At 35.5% G+C, this 26,935-nt stretch overlaps 1 protein-coding gene across 1 annotated transcript in view; it reads left to right on the top strand.

Annotated features, from left to right (window-relative positions):
* Positions 1-283: 283 nt before the first annotated feature.
* The window catches only part of plgrkt (plasminogen receptor, C-terminal lysine transmembrane protein), a 63,390-nt gene continuing 36,738 nt past the window's right edge, over positions 284-26,935 (top strand). Inside the window, exons 1-2 of the mRNA XM_041224596.1 lie at positions 284-382; positions 4,226-4,313. Of these exons, the coding sequence (XP_041080530.1) occupies positions 4,233-4,313 (81 nt within the window). The 5' untranslated portion in view covers positions 284-382; positions 4,226-4,232. The remainder of the gene's footprint in view (positions 383-4,225; positions 4,314-26,935) is intronic.

Genomic DNA, 26,935 nt, shown 5'->3' with positions numbered 1-26,935 from the left:
TAGCGATTATTCATTCTTTTTAATGTATTTACAACGTGCTTCTTGCTATAATTTAGATGTATGTATATAAAAAAGTGACGTTTGTCTATGGACTATCAATGCCTGGCTGCTTTTTACTGAACATTAAAACAAAAACAAAAAAAGAAACCAACATGAGCTGGTTTTCCATATATATATATATATATATATTATAACGTATCCAACACGGGAGCCGCATTACTAAATGTGTAAGAATACAAACATGGGTTTTAACTCCGTGTAAGTTTTGTCTAAGCCACCAGTTTACGCAGCCGTAGCAGTGTTTTCTGAACTCAGCTGTCGTACAAACAAGGCATTTGCATACAGGATTCCATTTTTTTGGGTAGACATTCGCCAGAAAACGGTATGTATATTAAATAATTGTATTTTGTATTAGGTTAGTTACTAGAAACAAAATACGCTGAAAATGTATGCGACTACAATACCTAAACAAACACACACACAGCTGTTTTGCTTTAGTGTTATGCTTTCTATTTTTTTTTAGTACGTGCAAGCGGTTTTAAAGAATGCGGTATTTTATATTTCTTGTAATAACATATAACAGGGTATGGATAGGAGTTTTTGGTAGGGCGTGTTAAAATATGACGACTGTCAACATTGCAAAATCATCATATCAATAGTAATGATTGATGCTGCCAATAGTACACCATGTCATTACGATATTGACGCAGATAATACAATGCACTCATATCAGGACGCAGAGAACTCGATAGCAGTATTAAAAATAGAAGACACGCGGATTATCCGATTAAGACTTGTTGTTGTATTCACGTTGTTATCAGACAGGCATCTTTGAAAATTTCACTAGGCCGTGTGAAGGTTGACATTCTCAACCCGTTTTGAAATCCACATTGGTAAGTACGACTGTCTACTGATCCAGAGTTTGTAGCTCTTTAACCTTGGACGTTCGTTAAGGGAAAGTTTGTAGTCCCAATGCCACATTCATGTAATGCATTTAAGTGAAAAATAAAACAATCGCTATCTGGGTTTTTCTAAAATAAGTTATGGTATTAGTAATATTCATATTAAACTTCGAAGTGCCACTTGGCGCACTGTTGCACTGCATAACCAACACCCAAAGAAAAAGCTGAAACTGAAATATTAATTAAATATGGACATATTTAAGAAAATACTTTGTTCTCAATGCTAATTTAGTTTGTACAACAACCAGAATGGCTGCCTTGTTTGTTACCATGGACAAGAAAGTGGAATTTCTCATAGCCGACACTCATCAAACAGAATATGTGGGTTATGCGAAGTTAGTGTCGGTTATGATTTTGTTGTTTAAATGATTTTATTTGTTTCAATCCTTAGATCAATTATTTGTTGTTCAATTTTTTTTTTTTTTTTGTAGTTTCTAAAACTAATTTTATGTTCGTTATGTTATTGAACCAATTTAAATTTAGTTATACAGTCTCATCATTTGTATTATAGAGTGGTAGAGGTTAGTGGGAATTCAAAGGGCAGTATGTTGCTATTAGGTAGATTTATAATCTGTTATTTTACAGGCCATGAAAACTAAAGATAATGCAGAGAATTGTAGAAGTTACAGAGAGAAGAGAATTAATACTGAGAAACAGTGCATATTTAGCAAAAGAAAGAGAAAGAAGTAAAAGGAAGGATGTGCCAGTGAGTAAAGTGTCAGGTAGAGAACAGAGACATAGAAGGAAGAACTGGAAAAAGGCTTCTGCCAAAAAACAAGAGCATCTAATGAAATCAGCAACATTCACTCCATCTGACACACCTAACACACCACTGTCATCACCACCAGAGTCTGCAAGACAGAATTATGGCATTGTAGAAAGGCCATCAGTATCTAACAAAAGAAATATCTTAAAATCTGCAAAACATCAAACATCAAAGAACTAATGGTTGCTACAAATAAAGAAGCAGCAAATATGTGTATGCACACCTTTAATATACACAATCAGTTTAAAATTATGAAAAACTGAAAAATAAGCTGTAATTCTTGTGGATTTTTCCAAAGACTACAATTGTAAATCAAACAGTCAGGTTCAAGGTGCACATTTTGGCACATCACACAAACAGGTTTCATGTCATACAGCGGTATTCTGTGTAGGAGATAAGCTGTTCAAGAAATGCTTTTGCACAGTGTCTGAAGATCCTCTGCATTGTGAAGTGGCCATCTGGGCTCATATGGCACCAGTCTTAACATGGTTGAAGAAAGATTTCCCTATGGTGAAAACTCTACATTTCTGGAGTGATGGACCAACTACTCAATACAGGAACAAAGGCAACTTTTACTTGCTTTCGACTTTGCCTTTCCTCCATGGCTTTGTTAAAGTTTACTGGAATTTCATGGAGGCCGCCCATGGAAAAGGTCCTCATGTTGGTGTTAGAGGCTCAATCAAGCCCACAGCAGATAGAATTGTGTCAGAGAAAGAGGACATTGAAGGCACAATTTATTTTGTATATTATAGATACTTAAGAAAAGCATTTTAGAAATACCAGTTGTATAATACTTTTTTGCAGCAGAATCAGATTTAATAGGTTTTTATCTTTAGTGTCGGTTGAGATTCTGAGGTGTTTATTTGTAAAAATTAAGAACAAAATCTATAAATGAACAAAATAGTATCAATGCTTTGATGCAAAACTTCAAAGTCTGCTGAACAGGGAAATGTTTCTTAAAATACAACAAAAAAAATGTTAGATTTTGTTTTTTAGCACTGTTGACAGTTATTTGCAAATTACCAATATCAGAAGAACTGCTTATCCAACTGTTATGTAACTTGATATTAACTTTATCGTAAATTTGATAATGTCAGATTCTGGGGCTATACATGTTTTCTGTACATTTGTGCACACTTATATATACCCTTAAATATATGCATTTATCTTGAGAAACGCGTTTTGAATTGTCATGGAATTTAGAATTTATTAACACTAAATTATGGAGAATATCAGATTCTGGAAATATGAGGCTGGCTGTCCGTACATCCATCTGTCTGTATGTCGCACGTTTTTTTGCTTATTAAATTAAGATTAAACATGTAATTGCAAGTTCTTCAGTTACACTGTTCTGCAATACTGTTCGTATAGGTAAAGGCCATTAACAGATACACTTTTTTTTCTATTTACAGCTGGTGGTTACAGACCTTTTTTTTTTAATATGGTATTAAATATGTAGAAAAAAATTCTAAATTGTGCCTCTAAGCAATAGGGTCATTGTAGCTGTGGTTGGTGATGAACAGCATGTGATTGGCAAAAAGATTTCAGTATGAATACAGCACGTGATCTTGCCTCACCCCACTTTAAATAAATATATTTGTGAAAGTCAGTAAAAGGCACATTTAGATAACTTTGACCTTGTATTCCTCTTTGTTCTATGAACCCCACACCAGGAAATTGAAAGGAGAGATGCTGGCTAATTTATTTTTCAGATTAAAAAATAAGTAACTAAGTCAGATTGAGCCCTTTATCAAAAACAATCATTTGGTCAACACATTAAAACTGAAAAGCTGAGGGGAGAAATCAATAAAAATATGTGCAAGGAAGAACAGAAAGTTCCCACATGTGAAATCCCTTCAACTTCCCAGTAGTCGATCAGCATTGTGGACATTGAGATGTGCTACTGTATTTCCCTTCAAGGAAGTTCAGTAGGAGAAGATTAGCCATTGGCTGCACATGTTTTCCCCAAACTCCTTGTGCTTTCCCCCTTGCTAATCTGAGTTAGCTCTATGTTTACTTTGCAATGAAATGCAATGTAACAAACTAAAGTTAATGTATGCAAACAGATGTACCAATAAAGGTAAAAAAGAAAGAAATCACATTGTCTATCCTGTATTTTCATCACCTTTTATTTGTACAATTTTACTTAGTAATGCTTTATTGTTTTCCACTGTCAGCTTCTACTGTCAGCCTACTTTTATTTGGGAGGTTTTCATCAAGGAAAGTTAGTCAAACCCTATTTCCTCCTCAAATGTTGTAAAAAAAAAAAAAAAAAAAAAAAAAAGTAGCCATTAATTATAGTTGAATTCATTATAATTGACCAACCAGTGGTAAAAGAAAATGGTTAAAGAGGAGGAAATGAGAGCAGATCTGTTACAATACTGATCACTTGTTTAACATGGGTCTAATGTAAGAATAGCCTTGTGGTTGAAAGTGTAATAAAATACATATAAATATATAAAGCCATAATATAAATATTTTTATTTTTTATTGTTAGGAGTAAAATGGGTTTTTTTATTTCCAAATCCTTGGATCAAAACATGAAGAAACAGCAAGAGTTTATGCTGATGAATTCTCGACTTCAGGTAGGAGATTTCCCTTTAACTTGAAGACATTATGATTTTATTCCACTATCAAACAATCTGCAACCAGATGTTAAACAAAAGTCAACAAACACCTCAATATATGCATTTTGATTATATTAAAGTAGTCATTGGTTTCTTCTGGCCACTGTGTTTTTGCTTATTGGGTAATACAGAGTGCGGTCAAACTGGTTTGGTGTTAATGTGGAAATTGAAACAAACTCTGGAAAATGGGAATGTCTTGTGTAAGGATCGTTGCAAGCAGCGTAGCATTTGACCCATTCTTTTTATGAAAGGAATATTATATTTGTGTGTCTTTAAAAAAAAAAAAAAAAAAAAAAAAAAAAAAAACTATGCTAGCTTAAGAGTTCACACAGTTTGTCTTTTTCAATTAAGCAAATAGAAAAGATTGAAAAAGATTGTACTGGAGAGAATACCTGTCCTTTTTAAATATTGTGTCGTTTTTTTCTTTGAAATATAATGTAGATTTATTGAGATCTGGAACATGTGCATGTGGTCTCACTACTAAACCTATTGGTATTTATTGACTTGTGTGTGTATTATAAGGTATAGCAGTCATTAAGATGCAGAAAGGTATTACTGTGGGTCTGAGAATGTGTTATTTTGAAGGTAAGGTGCAGCATGGGCAGCTACAAAGCATGACTTTGCCCTCCGCATGCACCGTGACATGAACCCTAGCCTCCAGAGAGGTGCTGTAGCTGTGTCATCATCATCATCATTTGCAAGCAATCTCAGTCCCTACTGTCTCTGTGTCTGCCATTTGCTGTGCTCAGAATGCCTAATTAGAAGCAGCTGAGTACCGTGGCAGTGTGTGTTCTTGTATGGAGCTGTGTTGGTACCTTTCCGTATTGGATCATTTTTCACATAATTCCTTTTAAAGGCAGTGTTTTTTTCCTTTTTTTTTTTTTTAGAACAACGTAATTACAGTAGGTAATTATTATTCATCTTTGGTAATTTCTTATTTGACTAAAGGTTAATTTTGTGAGATATAACAGACCTGGATAATCTTATTTGGCAAAACTGTTCAACTTCTCTTCACTGGAATGTGTCCCATTTGTTTGGCCGAACAGTCCGATCTGTTCAGACAGCAATTCTAAAAATCCCACCTTTTTATTGGCACTGAACTAGAACAGTAGTTGCTGTATTGCTATTAGGGGCAGTGCAAAACACACGTTGCATATAGGGACGTGTATTTTTTCAACACAAATTTGTAGTCTAGTCTTTCCCCACGACTAAAATCCAAGAACATACTGCAGAGAGCTTGTGCACATTGGGCAGGGTTTCACATTGCCATGGCAACAAACAGGAAACAAATGAAAGGCAGAAAAACAGTATTTTGGGGTGAGAGTATTCAGGTATTAGATGCACATTGGTTGAATATTTTGGTTAAGTAGCTCCTGTCCAGAAACACTCAATACTTTGAATAATGTGAGCTACATTAAAGAAAACAACCATTTTTACAAATGCCCAGACTAAGAAGTTAGCTGTTATGTTATGTACGTACATTGTACTTCATAACATGTGTTTAACTTAAACAAACAATGAGTGGGAGGTTATTCCACGGTTTTGGAGCCATATGGAAAAATCCTTTTGCACCTACATTTAGGTTTGTCTTGTTTTTGCTTTGATAACTTTTTGCATGAAAATGCCTGTAGTGTATAGCCTTAACATGACATAATGAGATACTTTAACACTCTTTAATACAGCTTTGGCCAAAAGTTTTCCATCACCCTATAGAATGAACACATTTTCCTTCATAAAGTGGAATGAAACCTGCTGAATAATGTTACATTAACATATTGAATTACATACCGCTTTGTAGTTTTCCATATACTTAATGAAAAAAAAAAATTATTACTGTTATGCAGGGCTATACATTTAGATTTTTAACTACTGGCCCCTCGGGCCACTGAGCTGGTGTTTTTACTGGCCCGGATGCAATTTTATCTGGCCCAATATATTTATATATTTTTTCATGATGGTTTTTATTTTCATTATGTTTCTAACTGTGTATGGTAACGGCCCGAAGCATTTCAATATGTGTTTCTTCAGCCATTAAACATGTATCTAGCAAGTGCTAAAAGTAGTATGGCAATCCAGACTTGGGTAACATTGAAATTAGAAAGGTAATTTAACGTTATGATGAATAAAAAGACATGCTAAATGTAAAGCACAACAATGCAGTAACTATAAGAAAATGCAAGATACTTTGAGTTGGAAAGGAATTTTTTTTTTTTAACTCTGGACTGTATTTCATTGTAAAGCATCTACTGTTGACTTTCTGTTTATGGATGGAGTAACGGTAACATTTGCACTGACCATGAAAAGTACATCCAGGTAACCTTGTTTTGAATTATTTTACAGGTTATTGAATTAACAAAGTAAATTGACTTCGATTAATCTGGTGTCAGTACTTGATGGCTAGTTGTAATTAGTAATGTTAAACTTGTAGTGTTGGAATGTATTTTCTATTTTGGCCAGGTTACAATACTTACACTGATTGTTATAAATATTGTTAGAAGTAAACAGATGTAGAATATTTAGGTTGCTATATGATAGGTGTTATTTTATTCTGAATACACTACAGCAAAAATACAAACTTTAAAAACTGTAAGGGGTCTTGCACATTTCAATGCCCATGCCCTTTGACTCAAGAGGTTATTGCCAGTGAGTTCTAGCAAATTAATAAGGTGTGAATGTAAGTTGCTGTTACCCTTAGTGACCCTTTTGAAAATAGTAATTTAAAGTTGTGTTCCTTGGAAAGGGTTATTTTTGTCATATTCCAAAATGAGGGTGGGAGGTGAAAATATGAAAGCAATATTTATGATATACTGTTTTTTAATTTTATTTTATGTGCCCAATTCCCCACACAACTCAAGTAATCCGAAGGTTCAGTGTGGGCGTCATCCGATCCCACGACCAAGCCGACTTCCACTTTTACAGCCAGAAACTCAAGAGCGAACGTCAGCAAGCTACCCGCCTCTGACGGGCAAAGGCCAGCTCTGAAGGTGGCCGCTCTGAGCTCACTAAGCGTCTGGCCGGCAGGGTTCGCTGTAGCGCAATGAAGAGAAGCAGTCCCTGCCGGTTTTGTGTCCCTAACCCACGGGAGTGCCTAGTGACGCTTCCTTTAGAATCCCCAGCGAAGACTGGCAACTCCGCACAGCCAGTATACGAATCTGTGCTGTATGACTCATCCTGCACAGCACCTGGCTGTGTTTATACCTGGTGAGCCACTCGGAGAGTCCTATATTTATGTAGTATTCAACCTTACTATTTGTACATTTCCTGGAAGGGTCCTCATCTGTTGTGCTATACACAGTAATTTGAAAGGCAAATGAATTTTTATGAATGAGATCGAACTAATGACTCTAATGTATACATGCATTTAATTGGTTTTAAATACTTAACCTTCATAACCTCAATGGTCAGTGATCTAATACAGGATTCCACAATTGGCGACCCGCGGGCCGGATTCGCAAAATTGTAATTTCGCCACAATCTTCAGGGTATTTGTGTCCCCTAACAAGTGTTTTTTTTTTGGCAACTTAATCAGGAACAAGTCAGCTGATTGGCCAGCTTTCATTCTAATGAGATTTCATTTTGGCATGCGTTACAAATCTCCGCCCATTTCACTTAGTGTCAGTGCTCATTGGTTGATCAACGAGAGAAGGCTTTAGTAAGTGCAATATGAAAACAGCGGTATGGAGTAATATTATTTTCTTTAGTGTAGAGAAACTATCTGAATATTCTTACAAACATTGTTTCACATTAACTGAAGGCAACAACCCACGTCTGTGTCTAAAATGGCAAGTGTGCAAAGTGATGCTTCAGATTTGGCAACCAAGTCAGAGTCGGGATACAGCTGCAGGTAATGCACATCACTCGAAAATGCTGCACAGTTTCCAGTCACTAGCCAAACTAGCAAGGGAAATATTACGTATAGTGATCAACATTTTGTTTTGTTGTGATCCTATTTTCTGTTATGAGGAGAGTTAATAAATGAAAACCAAAATGGTGTGTTTTTTTTTTTTCTTTGTGCAACGCCCCCTTTCCACATTTATTTCTTAGGGTTACAGAAGTGTTTCAATAAACTGTTACTTTATGAAAATGTGTCATTTGCCACTTTGTTTACTGTGAAGAAACTATAATGGTAGAGATAAAAAAAAAAAAGAAAAAAGAAAATGCCTGAAGTATACACATGAAAAAAACGTATAATTTTAAGTTTTAACATCCTCTGCTTTATAGTTAATTCAGTGGAGTAAAGTCTTCACAACTGGAATACTGCAGTTTTACATATAGTTTTAGGATAAATAGTATTGGAAATCTCTTTAATTTAGCTGGGAATTGTGCAGCATCTGATTCGAATACATGCTATACAAAAAAAAAAAGCATAATACATTAAATACAGTGGAAAGCGCATACTACATGATAGTAGCACAATACATTAAATAGTGGCAGCAACACAGCAGCTAATAGCAGATATCAGACTTAGAGTATGGAAAGCAAGAGAGAATGGGTCTTGAGAGTTGATTTATAGCGAGACACGGTGGGAGCATCACGCACCAGAGTCTGAGCCATGAAGCTAAATGAGCGTTGATCAAGTGTGGTGCATGTTTGCTTGGGGATAACAAGCAGGCCAGAGTTACAATCAGGAGCAGAGCAGTTTCAGTACTTTGATGCGGCAGGAAACCAGACTGTAGAGAGTCAAGCAGATTTTTATCTGTGAGATGTTGCATCAGTTGTCTGGCTACAGCTCTTTCACAAGTTTTGAAAGAAAAGGGAGATTGGAGATGGCACAGAAATTAGACAAGTGTACCGGGTCAGGGGAGGGTTTTTGGAGTACCGGCATAACTTTGGCAAGCTTAAGGGCAGCAGTAACCGAGCCAGAGTCCAGGGACAGGTTGAGAGTGTATATAATGGAGGGAGCAAGATAAGAAGCACAGAGATGGACAAGGTTAGTTGGCCAGGGTTCCAGGGGGCATGTGGCAGTAGTTGATTTCAACAGTAAGGAAATATCAGCAATGGAGAGGAGAGGGCAGGAGGGGCAACTGGAGGAGCGTCAAGAAATCATGACAGGTAAGAGAGGAGGATGCACAGGAGGTGGATCTGTCTGGCTGGATGTAGGATTTGATCAGTGGTCTTTAAAGAGAACGGTGTCCCATAGTTATGATTTCAGAAGTATGTTTGGTAACAATAAGAAACGTACCTACAACGCCTCTCACAGATGGCTGTTGGATATGCACTTAAGTTTATTTTCCCTCTGTTTACTGTCATGCTATGTATTTAATTTTAAAACTTTTAATTTACATTTAAACACATTTGAGTTAGAGCATGCATATTTAGACACTGTGCTACACTTTTAATCAGGTGCTTAAGATGATTATACAGCATAAGTAAAGCGGTCACTAATTGATGTGCTTTCATTAGTTAATTTGAATGCTTGCTGCTCAACCGTTTTCAGAATATTTTGTAGTTTTAATAAAATTAAAATGAATAACGTTTTAATAGCATTACTGTGGTATTTGTATCATTGTTTGCATATTTGCATATAATTATTTTTTTGAATATTGTCAGAAAAATATAAAGAAAAAATGTGTTTGCTTTCTATTTTTATTATTAAATGGCGAACAGACATTGTATCATTATAAGTAGTTTTTGTTTGTATTAGTTGATTGTTGTAAGTATAGGGTTGCAATGTTCTGTTACTGTATGTAAAGTATGATTCGATAGTCAGCTTTTCATGACCATTTAAACAACCCCCCACCAGCACTCACATCTTGAGCACCCTGTGGCCCCCCAAGGTTTGGACATTGCCATATCTGGCCATCCAGAGAATGTAATTGAGAACTCCTGATCTAATATCTCACCATACAGTAGAATATTCTGTCCCCACAACTTCAGTCTACCAGTTTACCACTAGGTGGCATATGCACCCTTTTCGTCAATATCCTTTCCAAAATGGAACATTTGTTCTTTCCAATGCTGTTCTAAACTACTATGTACTGTATAATTAATCTTTCTACTATATTCAGGGATCCATTACATGTAACTTCAGCTGTGTTAGCAAGGCTTTATCATTCCAAAAGGCTGTCTAAATATATTTGAAAGGTAAAATAGGGTACTGTGGCAAAGTGGTTAATAGTGTGCAGGTGATCGAAGAAGACACAGATAATTGTAATTCAGGTGCAGAAGGTTTGTTTTGTTTTATTTTATTCCTTATGTCCAGTGTCTGACGGCGAAACAAACAGTAAATAATAATGCTGGTAATTAATACAGCGGCGTGTATTACTTACATTTATAATCCCTGGGCTGGTCCCGAAATAATAGTCCCGTTATTGTATCCCTACATTAAACACAAAACACATGCACAAGTCCGTTCATTGTGTGAATTAGTGATTGTGGTACAACACAGTTTACAGTGATACAAGTGAAAGTACTGCTCTGGATACGTGTTAGCTGTCTGGTGGTGTATAAACACAGACAATTACTAACAGATACAAACACTAATGAATATTCTTAAAACACAGGTTTATTTCAGCAGTGGTTACTGTGTCTCTTACAGTCCTTCAGGTTCATTTTCACAAACCAAGTGAAGGAACAGATTACAATTCTACGCCCCCCCTTATATGCTGTCACGCCTGACCCCTTGGTAAACGAATGCAGCTGCCTTGACAATCTGCTGCTGCTACATTGTTTCCCTTCCAGGTTGATAAGTTCGATACCAAGGTTCATTGTATTTCTGTCACAGGTACGTACCGGGTTTAAAATAAAAATGAGGACTACAAGACCACACCACAGTCTTTATATGTGGATCTTTTTGTCTTCATTTGTAAAGACGCCTTGTACAATATTTTCAGATGTCTCAAGTGCTTAAGATAACCCAAGGTTGTTTTTTTTGTTTTTTGTTTTTTGTTTTTTTTTTAATAGTAGTTGGGGCTTGAAGTTTTCGGTTTTAACCAATAGTAACCGAAAAAACAGCCCTGAAGACCTGTTTAGAAAATTAGTTTTTACATTTTTTTTAAACCAATAAACCTGGATTTTGGTAGTATACTGTATTTTAAATAATGTCAACCATGCACAACTTTTTCTATTTAAAGAAAACAGCTTTCAGATTGCTACTGACCAATCATCAATTTGTGTGGACCTATTTAATAGAATACACTCTTTAGAGTGACTTGTGACTGGAGTGGACTGAAATGTAAAATAAATAAAAAACAATTTTACTATAGTGTGAAACAAAATCTGTTACTTCTCACAATTCTCGGATTCAAAATGCATCCAGAGTTCTACATTGCCTGAATGCTAAATGTGGACCTCCTCACTTAACACAGTAAGTTAACCTTTGTATAGGTATTAGCAAAACGTATATGCAGCTTATTACAGAAACTAAAAATGGTTTATTTTTAATAACCGAAAATAACATATTTTGCCAAATAATAATAGCATAACCCATCCCCTGAACAAAATAAATAAATAAATAAAGCCCTACTGAAATAGATTGCACTGTTGATGTAATTTTAGTTTATATTGTTCTATTGAGTAGGGTCAAATGTGTAATTATATATAGAAATGGATTTTATTAATTAGATAACTTACTATATCTGAAATAAAAACTTAAAAAAAAAACTTTTTTAAACCATTAACAAAGCCCTTTCATGTGCAAATCTGCTCATTATTTAACCAGAAGTCCATCTTGGATTTACTGTGCACACTGAACTATATATATATATATATATATATATATATATATATATATATATATATATATATAAAACACAGTGCCTATAGAAAGTCTACATCATGAGACACAGGTGCATGACAGAAAGATTACCAATAGTGCTGTAATATGAATCTATGTCCTAGCATAACTTTCTGTTGTATGGAATTGCAGATGTTCAGTGGCATCAAACAGTCTTTTGCAAGGAAGGAAGGGGTGATGGGCCAGTATCAGCATTCATAGGAACATGGGTTGGGGGAATGGGAGCACTTTAAGAACAGGACACCCATGTGACAGATGTATGACACATGTATATAAAAAAACAAAGACTTTTTGTTAATTTCTTATAACATTGTTTGCACTGTGCCTCCTCCTCCTGCAGAAACAGGACCATGATGAGTTTGCAGAGGTTACTGGCCTTGCACCTTCCCAGTTTCCACATTGTATCCCCGTCATGCCTCACCACTGAATGTCTTAAAGCCTGGAAGGTTTATAATGTGTTTTTCAGAAATTATTTAGTAAAATTTGGTATGTGCAATATGTTCTTGTAACAACATCAACCTGATATATGGTTGCAATAAAACCCCTTTTGAATTTAACTTAGGATTAATGATAATTTACCTCAAGGGAGGTTCATTAAACAAAACACAAAAACATTTTACACAGGACACGTTGTGCACTTCTCATATTAAACATTCCCTGAAGCTTATCCCTCAGCAAATACCAACACCACATAGTTAAAGGGCACCTAGTTACAAAGTTTTAATAATTGTCTGACAAATTCCAGCTGTGACCAGAAAAAATAAAACAGAAATATAATATTATCTGGGAAAACCACGCAATTTATATTTTTGGTTCCAAAAAATTAACTTTAATTGTTTTATCACTGTGTCCTCCCCTTTGTATCATGTTCACGATTATGTATGGTTTAGAAGTCTGATGCTCTTATATTGTATTCATCTTTCTCTATTACTGTCTAAACCTGGCTTTCAGATTGCTTGAAATAGGCTAGACCATGTTTGTTATGAGAAACTATGACTGTTCAACTCTTTAAAAATACATTTATCTTCATTTTATATACAATGGGTACTCTATTTGATATGTAGAAGGAGAGTTCTAAAATATAGAATAACCAACATTCCTTTGTTGGAAGGTATGCTGAGCAGTTCACAAATCACATTTGAATGCTATATTGAATGTGCAGTTGGGGGATGTTAATGTACAACTCATCATAAGCCTCTCAAAAGTTCAAACAGAACTAGTCAGAGAACTGGAGCACATTGAATTGTAAATAAAAATAACTGGATAACTGGAATACACTGGAACTTACTCATCGTGAGGTTACTTCAGAACCCCGATACATACTGACATCCTTATGAATGACTATGTGTTAACTCAATTTTAAAGGAGGAAAACACTGCCAAGAATCAATCACAGCTTAACAATTCTGTCAACTTGCACAACCTCTAGAATGATTAACACAGCTGTGCTTCCTTGAAACACAGATTTTAGATGTTGATTGCTTATTTATTTTTGCCCTAAAACGATACTGTAGAAAACATATTGCACAGCAGAGATCAGGAATGTAACATCAACTTTATTTGGGTTAAGGCGTGCCAAAAAACGTTAGTTTAGAATGTCATTGCACAGAAACAACAATTGAATGTAGTATACTGGGGTTAAACGCGAAGCAGCAGTTATCGAGGATTTGAAAATTAAATGAGCCTGCCCAGTAATGATCTCTGTCTTTCAAAACATAACCGAACATAGCAAAATATCCAATAGGCCTGTGTCGGTGTCATCTGCAACTGGGCACTACAGATCAAAGACCGCCTACAGTATTTGCATCATATCTTTCCTAGAATTTCATTTATGAATTCATTCACCTACTGTACTAATATTTCCCGAACAGTATAATGAATTGACAATCTACATGTTTATTTTTTTTCAGTCGAAAGGATTAACACCCACCTCTGCATTGGACACCCTAACCATCATTCCTTCCTCCAAGTTTTTTTTTTTGTTTAAATCAATTTTTATCCCACTTTCAGTAAGCAGCATATATAAAACGATAGGGACTAATTTCAAATAACTTTGAACTATTCCCCAGCAGCTGAGTTAAACAATTCATTAGTATATAAAAAAATAAAATCTTAAACATGGATTTCAGTTTCAACTGTTTTTATAGTCTGCAATTCTCTGTGTTAACCAGAAATATAAGCTATGGATGTACATAAAATCTACATTAAACAGAACTAAAACTTCTGCGTAAACTGTCATACGCATTTTTGATTAATAAATAGACTTGATTTTGTATTTATTATAGTCAGTTTTACAGTTTATACTCATAGTTTTACATTCTGTATTCAGTTAGAGTAGTTTACAATGCATTAAATGTATTACAAAAAGAGAAAATCAACCAAAATCCTTAATCATGGCATTTTGTAAAATGCTATTTTGTTTAGCATGTAAACCTTTTAAAGGTTTAAATCTTCACAGCCTTAGAAATAAACTAATAAACGATGCTTTCAACAGCTACTGTAAAAGTAGCCTACTTGATAAGGAGGTCCCACGGTTCTTGCTCTGATTGTGTACTGTATCATTTGCTATCTACAGGCAGGGATGTGCAATTTTAAAAAATGCTAGAAAAATCTACTTTTCCCCCTCCCCATCACACAAAACACACACAAAAAAGTAGAATATAACTTGTAGGATTTTGGTTTTATTTAACAGTGAACAAAATCAATCAATTAGTGATTTAACAGGGGCAGGTCTAGCCTTGTAGCTTGACTGGTTCACTAAATTCTTCAAGATATACAAAAGGTTCCCTGTAACCCCACCTCACCTCAACAAATGTATAACATACTTTAAGGAAATGTTCCTTTTAGTGCAGTTTGAGTACTACTATAATAAGCAATACTTGGGAGTTATTCAAATATAAAAATAGCTTCTGCCTGTTTTATTTCCCCACTATTTCTCTATTAATTCAATTAAAAAAATTGTCTCAAAACCATAGAAAATGCAGCATATAAAAGTGTATTACACAGACTTTTATAGCATAAATTTAAGAGTCGAGTACAAATAATATGCACTGAACAAAACATTAGATCGTTAAACAGAATTAACTTGCAGTTATTCTTCAGCACAGCTGGAGTCACTGAAAGGTAAGGCAGACAGATGGTCCCATTTTGTCCTGCCGCGGAGATGTCGGTCAGGGGATTGTGCACAATACTTTAAGTAATTAACCCGTTAATTTAAAAAAACAGGCGATTTGAATGACAGGTGCATGAGCTGGCAAATAAAAGTGCACAGTCAGTACAGGTCTTGATGATTGACAGTTAATTAAACCAGAGGTTTCCAAACTTTTTTTTTTTTTTTAACTTGAGGCCCACCTGTTCAGCTGCATTAGGTACTGTGAACCACTATTAGTAATCCTTGGGGGGAAAATGTTAAAAACATTTTTATATGTTTAAACTTGTAATATTATAAATAAACCAAACTGTCCTTTATTCATTTGAATAAAAATTGCGAAAGATGGAAATCACATAGAATAACACTTTAATTTTAGTAAATAAAATAAATTAAAAAAAAAAAAAAAAAAAAAAAACTAAAACAGATGTTTTTTTTTATCAAACCTTTAAATTAAGTACCTTTGTATAATTGAATTTAGAAATGCGGTTATTTTTCTTGGTCATCAAACAAGCAAGAAGTACATGTCTCTTATTATTCCCATTCATAACTATCTAAACAGGAATCACTTTTGAGTAAAACTAGTACAACGTGCACAAAAACAACTCTTAAATCCTAATTTCTGAACACTAACTAAAATGTCCAGCCATTATGCTAAACTGTCATGCACAAAAAAGTCGAATGCACACAATACAGACAGAGCCTTGCAGAAGTTACTTTTGGCGCCACTACGCTAATCCAACTTGAAAAATCACATTCAGTTGGCTTGCAAGTCCCTCCCAAAAAAATAAAAATCGGAGCCCAGCTGCGCCACTTAACCAAAAGAAAACTTATGAAAATAAGTCCATCTGCAGCGAAATTTGAATCGGTCAAAAAGACTTTTTTTATTATTATTATTTTCCAACAAAACGTATTATAACGTTATTTTAAGATGACTGTGAATGAACCAGTAATCAATAAAATAGCAGATATCAAACATTTTAATAAATCAATTACCGGTATGTAAAAAGATTTATCAGTTTGATTAACAAATTGATTTAGTTAATATTGAAACACACATCAAAGTTCTCAATATTTTAAATGTTAATAGCTAATTAGTCACAAAAACATATTCATCTTAGGCATCAATTGAATTTTTAAATGAATGTTATCAAACTACAAAAGAAAAAATCCCATTCCAGCACCTCAAAACTGAGCCCATGGTACAAATGGATTTAGACTCCTGTAGTTGCCTATACTTTATTCTTTGGTAGCGGATTCGACATATTGTATTTTTATTAATTCTGAACACAATTTTTACATCTGCCGCAGAGCAATCGCATAATCTTATTAGCACTGCCTCTCGCTCTGCATCCCACCTACAGGTAGGCAATCTGTTTGCTCTGATTTGTGAATTTCTGCTTTGATTGACAGTCCGCCAATACTGCCATGCTAACTTTTTCTACAGTTACAGCTGGCGTCCGGCACCTGCTTTTTGCTATTAATAGAAAAACATACTGTACATAGAATGTCATTGCTCCCGCGACCAAAATTGGGGAACCCCTGATTTAAACGAATGAGAGCATTCTGGCACTGCTTCAGTCGAGAGAGCTGTCAGAACTGGGTGAAGTGACAGTGAAACTATACTAAGAGATCACTGAGATGATTGACAGCAACCCCTAGCCATTCAGAGTGGAAAGCGAGTGGTTTTACCGACATTTATCCTATGTAAATTTCTCAAACAGTCGGAGTCTCATTTTTTGGGAATTAAAAGTTTAACGAGCTTTACCGATTTAATATCAAAAAGTAGCAAGCCTACTCATTCATTTTTGTTGAACAAAATATTTTTATATGGTATATAAAATCGTAGCAACCACTCTGACCTAGGCTGACGTGTATATATAAGCAGTAAGACCTGACACCATTTGGGTAATGGGACTCCAGATGAAGTCGAGAATGCTTTTACAACCAAGCTATCCATAATGCCTGGTAATGCCCATTGTGAATAGTCTCATTGCTTTTATACTTCAGTGTTATAGCACATTTATCATTTGCATTTATTTTAACTCTATTTACTTTTTTTATGCATTCTTCCACATAAACGCTCTAAAATGAGTGTTCTACAAAACAGTCTTCAAATATTTTTTATTGAATCACATTGTTTAGTTCAAGTCCAGTGGATCATTGGGCCACATACATTTAGTGATCATATTTTAATACGTTGTAAGTAAAACATTACTCTTTTACATGACTCTTTCACGTTTTATAGCAGTACGGACTGTGCTGGGGCAGCTGCTCAATCGATGCCTTCCACTTACGACAGACGGTTTAAAGTGAGAGATGGTGTTTTTAGAGGCACATATTATATACCAAAAAGACCCCGTTCACACTTACTGAGCCGGCCTTGGGCCTTCTCTGGGCCGCCTCAAATTTCCGTTCACAGTTGAGGTTTTAGGGGGCTTAAGTGCGTTCACTTATGTGGCTGAAAAGGAAGCCTAAATTGTGACGAACTGCTTGACGAGAATGTAAACAGTGACGTAAACACCGCATTCCTGGAAGTCAATGTAAGAGATTGAGCTGGGAAATTTGCAAACATAAATATAGCCATCTTATTTTTTGCAACATTATTTTTATTTATTTTTTGTTGGTACTGTATGTATTGCATAAGATACGATAGACATGTGTTGACAGTGCAGTCAGTTACTGTGGAAAGAAGCGATCGTGTTGGATCATGTGTAAATGCAGCAAACAGGGACATGCACATTACATTAGTCACAATCCAGATTATTAAATTAATGGTGACTGAATATGCAATGTCGCATACATTATTTATCAGTATTGAGATTTACAATCTTACCTACAATCTGATATATATATATATATATATATATATATATATATATATATATATATATATATATATATATATATATATATATATATATATATAAGTAAGTTTTATTGTTTTAATGAAAGCTGTACGATGAAGAAATACTTACCATTCATGACGTAGGTCCCATAAAATCCAAGATCCGTGGTGGGTTTATCTCTGGCCTGCTGCTCAGTATTTCTGAGAGTTCTCGGAAAAACTTGCAGGTTTTTCTCTGAACTCCACTCAAAAGGGCGTATCTGATAGCCCCTTGCACCACAGAGGTAACACGGACATAAAGGAGATAGCTGCTTCTGCATCCAGCGCTCAAAGAATATCGCAGACATTTGCAGAGCTTTTTGAGATGTTAGTAATAAAATAATGACTTGGATCACATTATTGAGAGTTTCGTGATAAAACGAGTGATCAGGAGAGGATTTATCAGTATGCACGTCTATAAAGAGGTATGTGAAAAATACAGGGAACAAGGGGAGGGGCTTGACTGGAGATGGAGGACTGTCCTTTTGCGATTCAATGCCTTTTAAACCTGTTTTACTCCCAAAAAAATAAAAAAATTTAAAAGAGCGTGAGTAAAATTAGCAGCGCATGTGAAAACCTGACGAGTCTGACAAGCGCTGAATAAATGGACTGCAAAGGGATAATTTCTGCATCGTCCCAGCTGCTACCTCTTAAAACCAACATTGTTTTGATCTACTACGCTTGACCTAGTAGGGGAGTGGTTTGAGCTACGTCACCCCACTGATGCGTTAACAAACTGAGTGTACAAAACATTAAACACCTTCCTAATATTGAGTTGTACCCCCTTTTGCCCTCAGAACAGCCTCAATTCGTCGGGGCATGGACTCTACAAGGTGTCGAAAGCGTTCCACAGGGATGCTGGCCCATGTTGACTGCAATGCTTCCCACAGCTGTGTCAAGTTGGCTGGTAGTGGATCTCTACTCCAAATAGCTCATTCCATCTCATACCACAGCTGCTCAATTGGATTGAGATCTGGTGACTGGGCAGGCCATTGCATTAAGCTGAATTCACTGTCATGTTCGTGGAACCATTCCTGGACAATCTTAGCCTTGTGGCATGGGGTGTTACCCTGCTGAAAAAATCCATTAGCAGATGGATACACTGCTGCCATGAAGGGATGCACCTGATTGGCAATGATGTTCAGATATCCTGTGGCATTCAAACGTTACTACACTTTTATCAAGGGGCCCAATGTGTGCCATGAAAACACACCCCACACCATCACACCACCACCACCAGCCTGCAATGTTGACACGCGGCTTGATGGATGCATGTACTCATGTAGTTTTCTCTATACCCTAGTCCTCCCATCAGCATGAAACAGCAGGAACCGGGATTCATCAGACCAGGCAATGTTTTTCCAATCCTCCAGTGTCCAGTGTTTTCGTTCCTTAGCCCACTTCAACCACAGTTTCTTGTGTTTTGCGGAAAGAAGTGGAACTCTGTTAAGTCTTCGTCTGCCATACTCCGTTCGTGTCAAGGTACGACGAGTTGTGCATTCTTTTATGGGTCTTTCAGCACCAATGTTGTACAGGACTGTTAGTTGACTAACTGTAACCCATCTGTTTCTCTGCACAATTTGTGTCATCCTCCTTTGACCTCTTTCATCAATGAGCCATTTTTGACCACTGGCCTGCCGTTGACTGGATGTCCTTTGGGTGGTGGACCATCCTTGATACATACAGGAAACTGTTGAGTGTGAAAAACCCAGCAGCGTTGCAGTTCTTGACACACTCAAACCGGCGCGCCTGGCATCTACTACCATACTCCGTTCAAAGGCACTTAAATCTTTTGTCTTGCCCATTTACCCTGAATGGCACACATACACGTCTTAATTGTGTCAAGGCTTAAAAATCCTTCTTTAACTGCAGGTATTCCTAATGCTAAAACAAAGAATTTTAGGAAAAATGTTTTGTTGCAAAAGTTTTGCTTTTGTGGATGAGGAAAAAAAGTTACGAAAAACAGATATCCTACAATTATTATTTCAGCAATTGTTTTCTCAAAACTCAAAAAATGCTAATTCAAAAGTGTTCATACTGTGGCAAGGAAAATTAAATTAACAGTGAGTTGAGAACCTTTAGCAATAATAACCTCTTTTAAATAATTAGGATATTTGTCAGTGATCTTTTGGCATGATTCTTTTGTGGTTGTTTACCTTTCTTCAACGCAATATTGTTCCAGTTCATTCAAATTCCGAGGACTTCTCTTGTGCACAGCCTTCTTCAACTCATACCAAAGATTCGCAGTTGGATTTAGATCGGGGCTTTGACTAGGCCATTCCAGAACTTTGATGTTATTCTTCTTTAACCATTCTGAAATAGATTTGGAATCGTTGTTGTTGTTGGAATGTCCAGTTGCACTGTAAACCAAGTTTTGTTGCGGAGGGTTTCAGATGATTGGACAATATGTTGTGGTGTGGAATTAATTTTACCATGTATTGGAACTAAATTTCCTGTGCCATTAGAGGAAAAACAGCCACATAGAAGGATATTACCACCTCCATGTTTGAATGTAGGTATGATGTTCTTTTCTTTGTACTCCTCACCAGACTTTCTCCAACTGTAACCACTATCAGCATGACCAAATAGCTCAATTTTGTTTCATCATTCCACGAAACCTTTGACCGGAACTCATATCCATCATTCAGATGCCTTTTTGCAAACTTTAAGCGATTGTATTTGTGACGTTTTCCTCAGAGTGGCTTTTACATTGACCTTCACAATGCAATACTTGTGACCTGTGGTTGAAATGGAAACCCCAGTCCCACTTGCAGCCCATTCACTTTGAATATCTTTGGCAGTCAATCTTGGATTGTTATCAATCTTCCTTACAATTCTTCTACTTGTTCTTGGTGAAAGAACCTTATTTCTTCCAGACCGGGGGAGTGTTGTGACAATACCGTGAATCTTGTACTTCTTGATAATGGAAACAAAAGTTGAAATTGGGATACTCAAATGCTTGGAAATTTTTGTGTATCCTTCTCCAGCTTTATGACAATAAATAATTTTCTGCCTTCGGATAGCTCTTGACTTTTTCCCATATTGACTTATTGGTAATGCCAGCAATCGCGCTATGCCTAAACCTTTTACACACTCGAAGAATGTTCACCTACAATCCAGTATCCAAAACTTTTCTAGAATTAGGGTCTGCATTATCATATTGAAATTTTTAGCACCTTGTAGACAATGCTGTCATGCATCAAAGGATATGAATACTTTTTAATTAGCATTTTTGGAGTTTTGCAAAATAAATGCTGAAATAAATAATTCTTGACATCTATTTCTTGTAACTTTTTTCCCTCATCCACAAAAGCAAAATCTTTGCTACAAAGGTAAATGTCCATGAGTGGCCCAGTCAGTGCCCCGACCTAAATCCAATCAAAAATTTGTGGCATTACTTGAAAATTGCTGTCCATCAACGCGCCCCAAGGAACTTGACAGAGCTTGAACAGTTTTGTAAAGAAAAATGGTCAAATATTTCCAAATCTAGTAAAGTTGTACAAGTTGTGTGTAAAGTTGGTAGTGACCTATCCCAACAGACTTAGAGCTGTAATTGCTGCCAAAGGTGCTTCCACCAAATATTAACTCAGGGGTGTGGAAACTTATCCAATTATGATCTTTCAGTTTTGTATTTTTAATACCTTTTTTTTTTCCTCAATAAAATTTTTTTTCCCCTTAACAGTGTGGTGTATGGTGTCTAGATACGTGAAAAAAATCCTCATTTAAATGCATGAAAAACTGAGGCACTGACACAACAAAATGTAAAAGGGGGTGTAGACTTTCTATAGGCACTATCTAGCTATAATATAGGTAATGTAGGTATGCAAAAATGTGAAAAATTTATTTAAAAAAATCATCTATTATATCAGGGTGTTTTGGACTGCAGGCCCATCTTCAACTGGATAGAAAAAGCATTTGTCTTTCAAAAGAAAAGTTCTGGAGGATGATGATATGATGACTTCAGAATAGAATGTTCATTCCAAGAGGTTCCCAAGTGCCTGATTTGAAAATGAATTCACGTTCTTTTTGTTTCCTGGCTGTATTTGTCCCATAGCAGTGATTTATCCCACAAATAGGATGTCTTCTGCAGTGTGGTCATTTGTGTTGAAATGTCTGGCAACAGGAAATGGAGAGAATTCTTATACTTTGCAGATGTTCCACAAAGCGATCAGCTTAACACTGCTTTGTTTCTCTGATGCACAACCAGAGCAGTATACCATTCGTTTACTAGTGCAAGTAAAAGTCATGAATAGTAAATTAAGATTTACTGAGCTACACAAAATAAATTTAAGGTTGAATTAAAGTCATTTTTGAAGTTGAATTGAAGCCTAGAAATACTGCTATCAATGCTGCTATCAATGTCATGCCTTTTGGCTAAAAATGTTAGTAATTAGTAATTATTTGTCACTGCAGCGTTGTTAAGTGTAATTGTGGTTGTATGGTAATTCCCTTTCATCACTGCTCTATAATAAAATAATACAGAAATGTATTGTACAATATTTTTTCCATGTCACAATGGTGCTATCATGAATGACTACATTTGGACAGGGCTGATTCAGATAAATCATACATGACTATTTTGTTGTGTGGCTTGAGACTAAATAAAATAAATACAAATAGTTTCCCACTTTCTGTTCAACATCTCTAAATTGATTGAGTCTATTGGAAGCTGTGAATTCAGTAACAAATGTAGCCAGGAAGCAGAATCTCTAACCTAATTTTATTTTAAAAATCCATTATCAAAATACAAAAATCTAAATGATATGTTATTCACTCAAATGCCATTGTGTTTTTAAAAGTAAAATTCTTATAACATGTTAAAAGCCTCTTACCTTATTTTGTATAATTCTCTCTCATTCTAGTCGTTGTGGAAATGTCTATTTCATTTTCTTTTAGGATGTTTTGGTTCCTTTTTAAATATATTTTAAGCTTTCATATTCCTTGTCATCTTGGCCAAGACATTCATGTTGGAAAATAATATTTTTCATCCTAAAAATGATGTTTATACAACATTGGTGTCTCGGGGTTTATCTAAAGTCAAGTCCTTTTTTTATAGCGGCATGGCTTGGAAACCTATAAAATTGTTTTGCACTGTACTTGCACATAGTACAATTTATGAGTGGCATAATGTACCATGATACAGCCTTTCAATTGAACTTTTTAATAGACCATTTACCAGTGATGTAAATAGAGAGAGAGAGAAATTGACACAATTTCTATTTTTAAAATGTCATTTTTAATGTTTCTAACTACTTTAAATTCTGTTCTTCAAATGCTAATTGTAGTTGAGTTTGCACAATGTTTCTAAATTGCATGTTTTATATTACTGATAAATTTACTCCAAAAAAAACAAACCCTGAATTGATTTATTGCACACAGTTTCTTCGAACACTTTTCTGAACTTCAGCATCTTTTACACTGCTCTGTATGTCAAGCTTTTATTTCTCAAACATAACAACTGAAGTTGCATGGAATGTTTGAGTGTTTCTTTAACCCTACATTTGTTGCTGGGCCACTTCACAAATCCTCCTGGCAGAACTGGCAATGCTAACTTTACAACTGGTTAACTTGAAACAGGTTCTTCCTAACGTTAAAATATCGGTGATCTTCTGTCTCCTTCAAGATTATTCTGTTTATGTCTTGTCACCCTTATAATTCTGATCTATAGATTTAACCCTAACTTTTTGTTTTTAATTTTGAAGGTGCCCTCCCTAACGTTTTAAAATCTATTATGCTGTTTGTACTGCCCCTCGTAAGCACAGATCAACTTTATGGGTTGATGTTAAAAAGACTGTGGTGAAAATGGAGTGTTTCCATGTTTTTTTTTTTTTTTTTTTTTTTTGTCAAAATGTATCCTCTTGAGTTTTCTGAGTTTAATGAAAGCACTGAATATTTCCATTCCACTTTGACTTATTTGATGATGACTTAATATGATGAATATGAGAAAATAAGTAGAATAGAATATGAGCACCTGGATCAATGTATTAATGTCAAACACAAAGTCAGAAAACATTGAAATCTGTCAGTGATGGTGCGTCCCATTAGGTTCACATCAATTGTACTGTATATGTCACTGTATCTTTTATTGAAGTTTATAAGTGGAATATACTTTTTTATATACATCACACATTTGCTGTCTTCTTATCAGATGAATGTAAACTAGCAGTATGATCCATGGCTGAATGTTTTTAAATATTGAAATATATTAATGAATTCTCATCAAAAAGGATCAAGTGCCTTCACAAAGACCATAAAGAGATACAGTTGTCAGTGATTGACAGTTACACTGTAGCGGAGACTACAGTTTAGGGTGCTATTTAAGAGCTCATGGTATCGTTTTTCTCTCGATTGACCAGGAGTGCTCACCTGTTTTATTAGAGGACAAGTTATTGCTTGTTTCTTGCCATTCACGCTTGTGAACTTTTTTTACGATCCAGACTCCAGAGCTCAAATTAATGGTATCTTAATTTGACGATATAGTGTACTGGCAGAGCAGAATTATCAAGGAGAATTGAATTCAACTGTTTTTCACTTTACTTGAAAAATAAATGCTTGCCCCATATAAACATTTATGCCAATTTGGGAAAAAAAATATCTTTGAAAATCAAGCCCATTCTGTTGTGTGGTACTGTATGTCATGCAGAAGAATGGCCTAGAAATAAAACAGCAGAAACTCTCCTATACACAGGTATCTACACTCATCCAACTACAGGAAGAGCAAATTGTCCTGTTAACCCTATTTTCTCTCTGTTACTGTGCCTTACTGTTGTTATGATGAGTAAATGTGTACGTATGACAGGGATATATATCTAAATAAATGTATTAGCTGTCGGCAGCAGCAATGTTGTATTGCCTCGCAAAGCCAGAAGCTGACTTCTCTGCTGACGCCTCAGCTCCTCTAAACTTTGTTAGTCAGGCCCTTCTAGGGTTTTGTGTTTTGCAATCTGTTAAAATATTGTTGACATTTCTAAGACCATACTCTGCTTTCACTTGGTATCCACAAGGCAGAATCTTTTTAAATTGTAGGCACTAGCATGCATGACTCTAACAAAAACAAAAACCCTCATGAAAGATTAATATAATAACACAAAAAAATATTAATGTAATAACACTGTGGGTGCTGTGATGGCCAGGAAAACAATCCACCAGTACACAACCGTAATTCAGTTTTAATAGATATATAAATACATAAAGGCATATTTAGTTTATTTAATTTCGATCCAGTTTGACAACATAATCTTCCTCCAGTCAAACTGGGGCTGCTGTCCATCTACAGTACAGTCTACAATCCAATCCACAACCTCAAAAATTGCATCTACAATTTACATATACAGTATAATATTTGTGAATAATTAAGCATCAGTGTTGGGCAACTCTGCAGGCAAAATCTTATAACACCCCTTCATTTGACCTGGGACATAAGCTAGCCAGTATATTGGGGTCATATGAATTTTTAGTTTTTGGGTGTTAAAAGACCTAACCTTTTGAGATATTGGTTTCATACTCGGTACACTGGTGTAAATTCGATTATGTGTGTCTAATGTACCTTATCAGACCTTGTAGGGACCGATGTATAAATTAATTGGATACTTGAAAATGTCAGTCAGACTTTCATTCACTGTGCTCACTGTGTGTGTAAGAAGACATAAAAGATGCATGTCTCTTGCTGCTATTTCTTTGAGTTTATTTCTGTCATTTTAATATCTGTATGCTCAAAATCCACCTCTGCCTTTTCCACGGTCTCTGCATTTGTCTGTTGAATTTTTTGGGATTTTAAACAAAGGCATTATTTTGTATTTGTTATCTACATGATGCATCAGATTCACAGAAATGTGCGGTCTTGTGATTGGAATACTTTACTAATATCAATTTGTCAAGCTTACCTGGGTAGAAACGCAAGCCTCTTTACCATGGTACCTGGATGAATATCTAGATTCCTCTGTACTACTAGCTTTATCTAAGTGTTAAACATATAAAATGGCAATGTCCGGTTGAACCTCTGTATAAAGCTTATTGTTAAATACTACAACATCTTAAATTAATGTATGTTTTTAACTGCAATATAACGTTTTTCTTTGATTTGGATGGGATGTTTTAATTGGCTAAACTGGACTGCACATACTTCTAATTTGGTAGGTACTGTATTTTTGGTGTATTGTATGTGCTATATTTTTTAATGCATTTTTTTATTTGTAAGGTTGGCCTGGAAAATGTGTATGTGGCCTGGTAAAAAGCCTGCATAAGTGTATGAACCCTGGATACATCACATAACACTGCCCTGTTAGTTACTTCCTACCAAAAAGTTTCCTGTTATCTCTTGACAAGAACAAATACCCTGAGATGGGAAGCAATAACCATAACTGTCAGGACAACACAGAGGTCAAAGCGGCCTTGTTTTCCATGTTTTCCATACCTTGTGAATTTCATAAGATCGTAAAAGTGATTGTTGAAAAAATAGCATCCTAATCTCTCTATTTCATTTCAAGAGACTGCAGTCATCCCTCTCTGACTAGTTTATCTCCACGCTTTGCAACAAAAAGTGCGTAAACACTGCCTGTTCTCTATTAGTTTAGAACGTGCTAGAAATGTGTATTATTATGTTTGATAACTGCAAATTATAAACCTACTCCTGTCCTAATCGTGTTTAACAGACCTTTATTTATCATACTGTCAGAAACAGATTTGTCTGATGGCAGTGGTATGCAATACCATTTGTGTCGTTGTGCTAATATTTTTTGTATTCTGTACCATTAATGACATTTAGGCAATTATAGCTTGCATTCTCCTGAACCTTTTTGTTACGATAATCAG

Source organism: Polyodon spathula, chromosome 2 (genome assembly GCF_017654505.1).
Source record: "Polyodon spathula isolate WHYD16114869_AA chromosome 2, ASM1765450v1, whole genome shotgun sequence".
In the NCBI taxonomy this organism is placed as follows: domain Eukaryota; kingdom Metazoa; phylum Chordata; class Actinopteri; order Acipenseriformes; family Polyodontidae; genus Polyodon; species Polyodon spathula.
The sequence above is the reverse complement of the archived record's forward strand: the minus strand, read 5'-3'. Positions and strand labels throughout refer to the sequence as shown.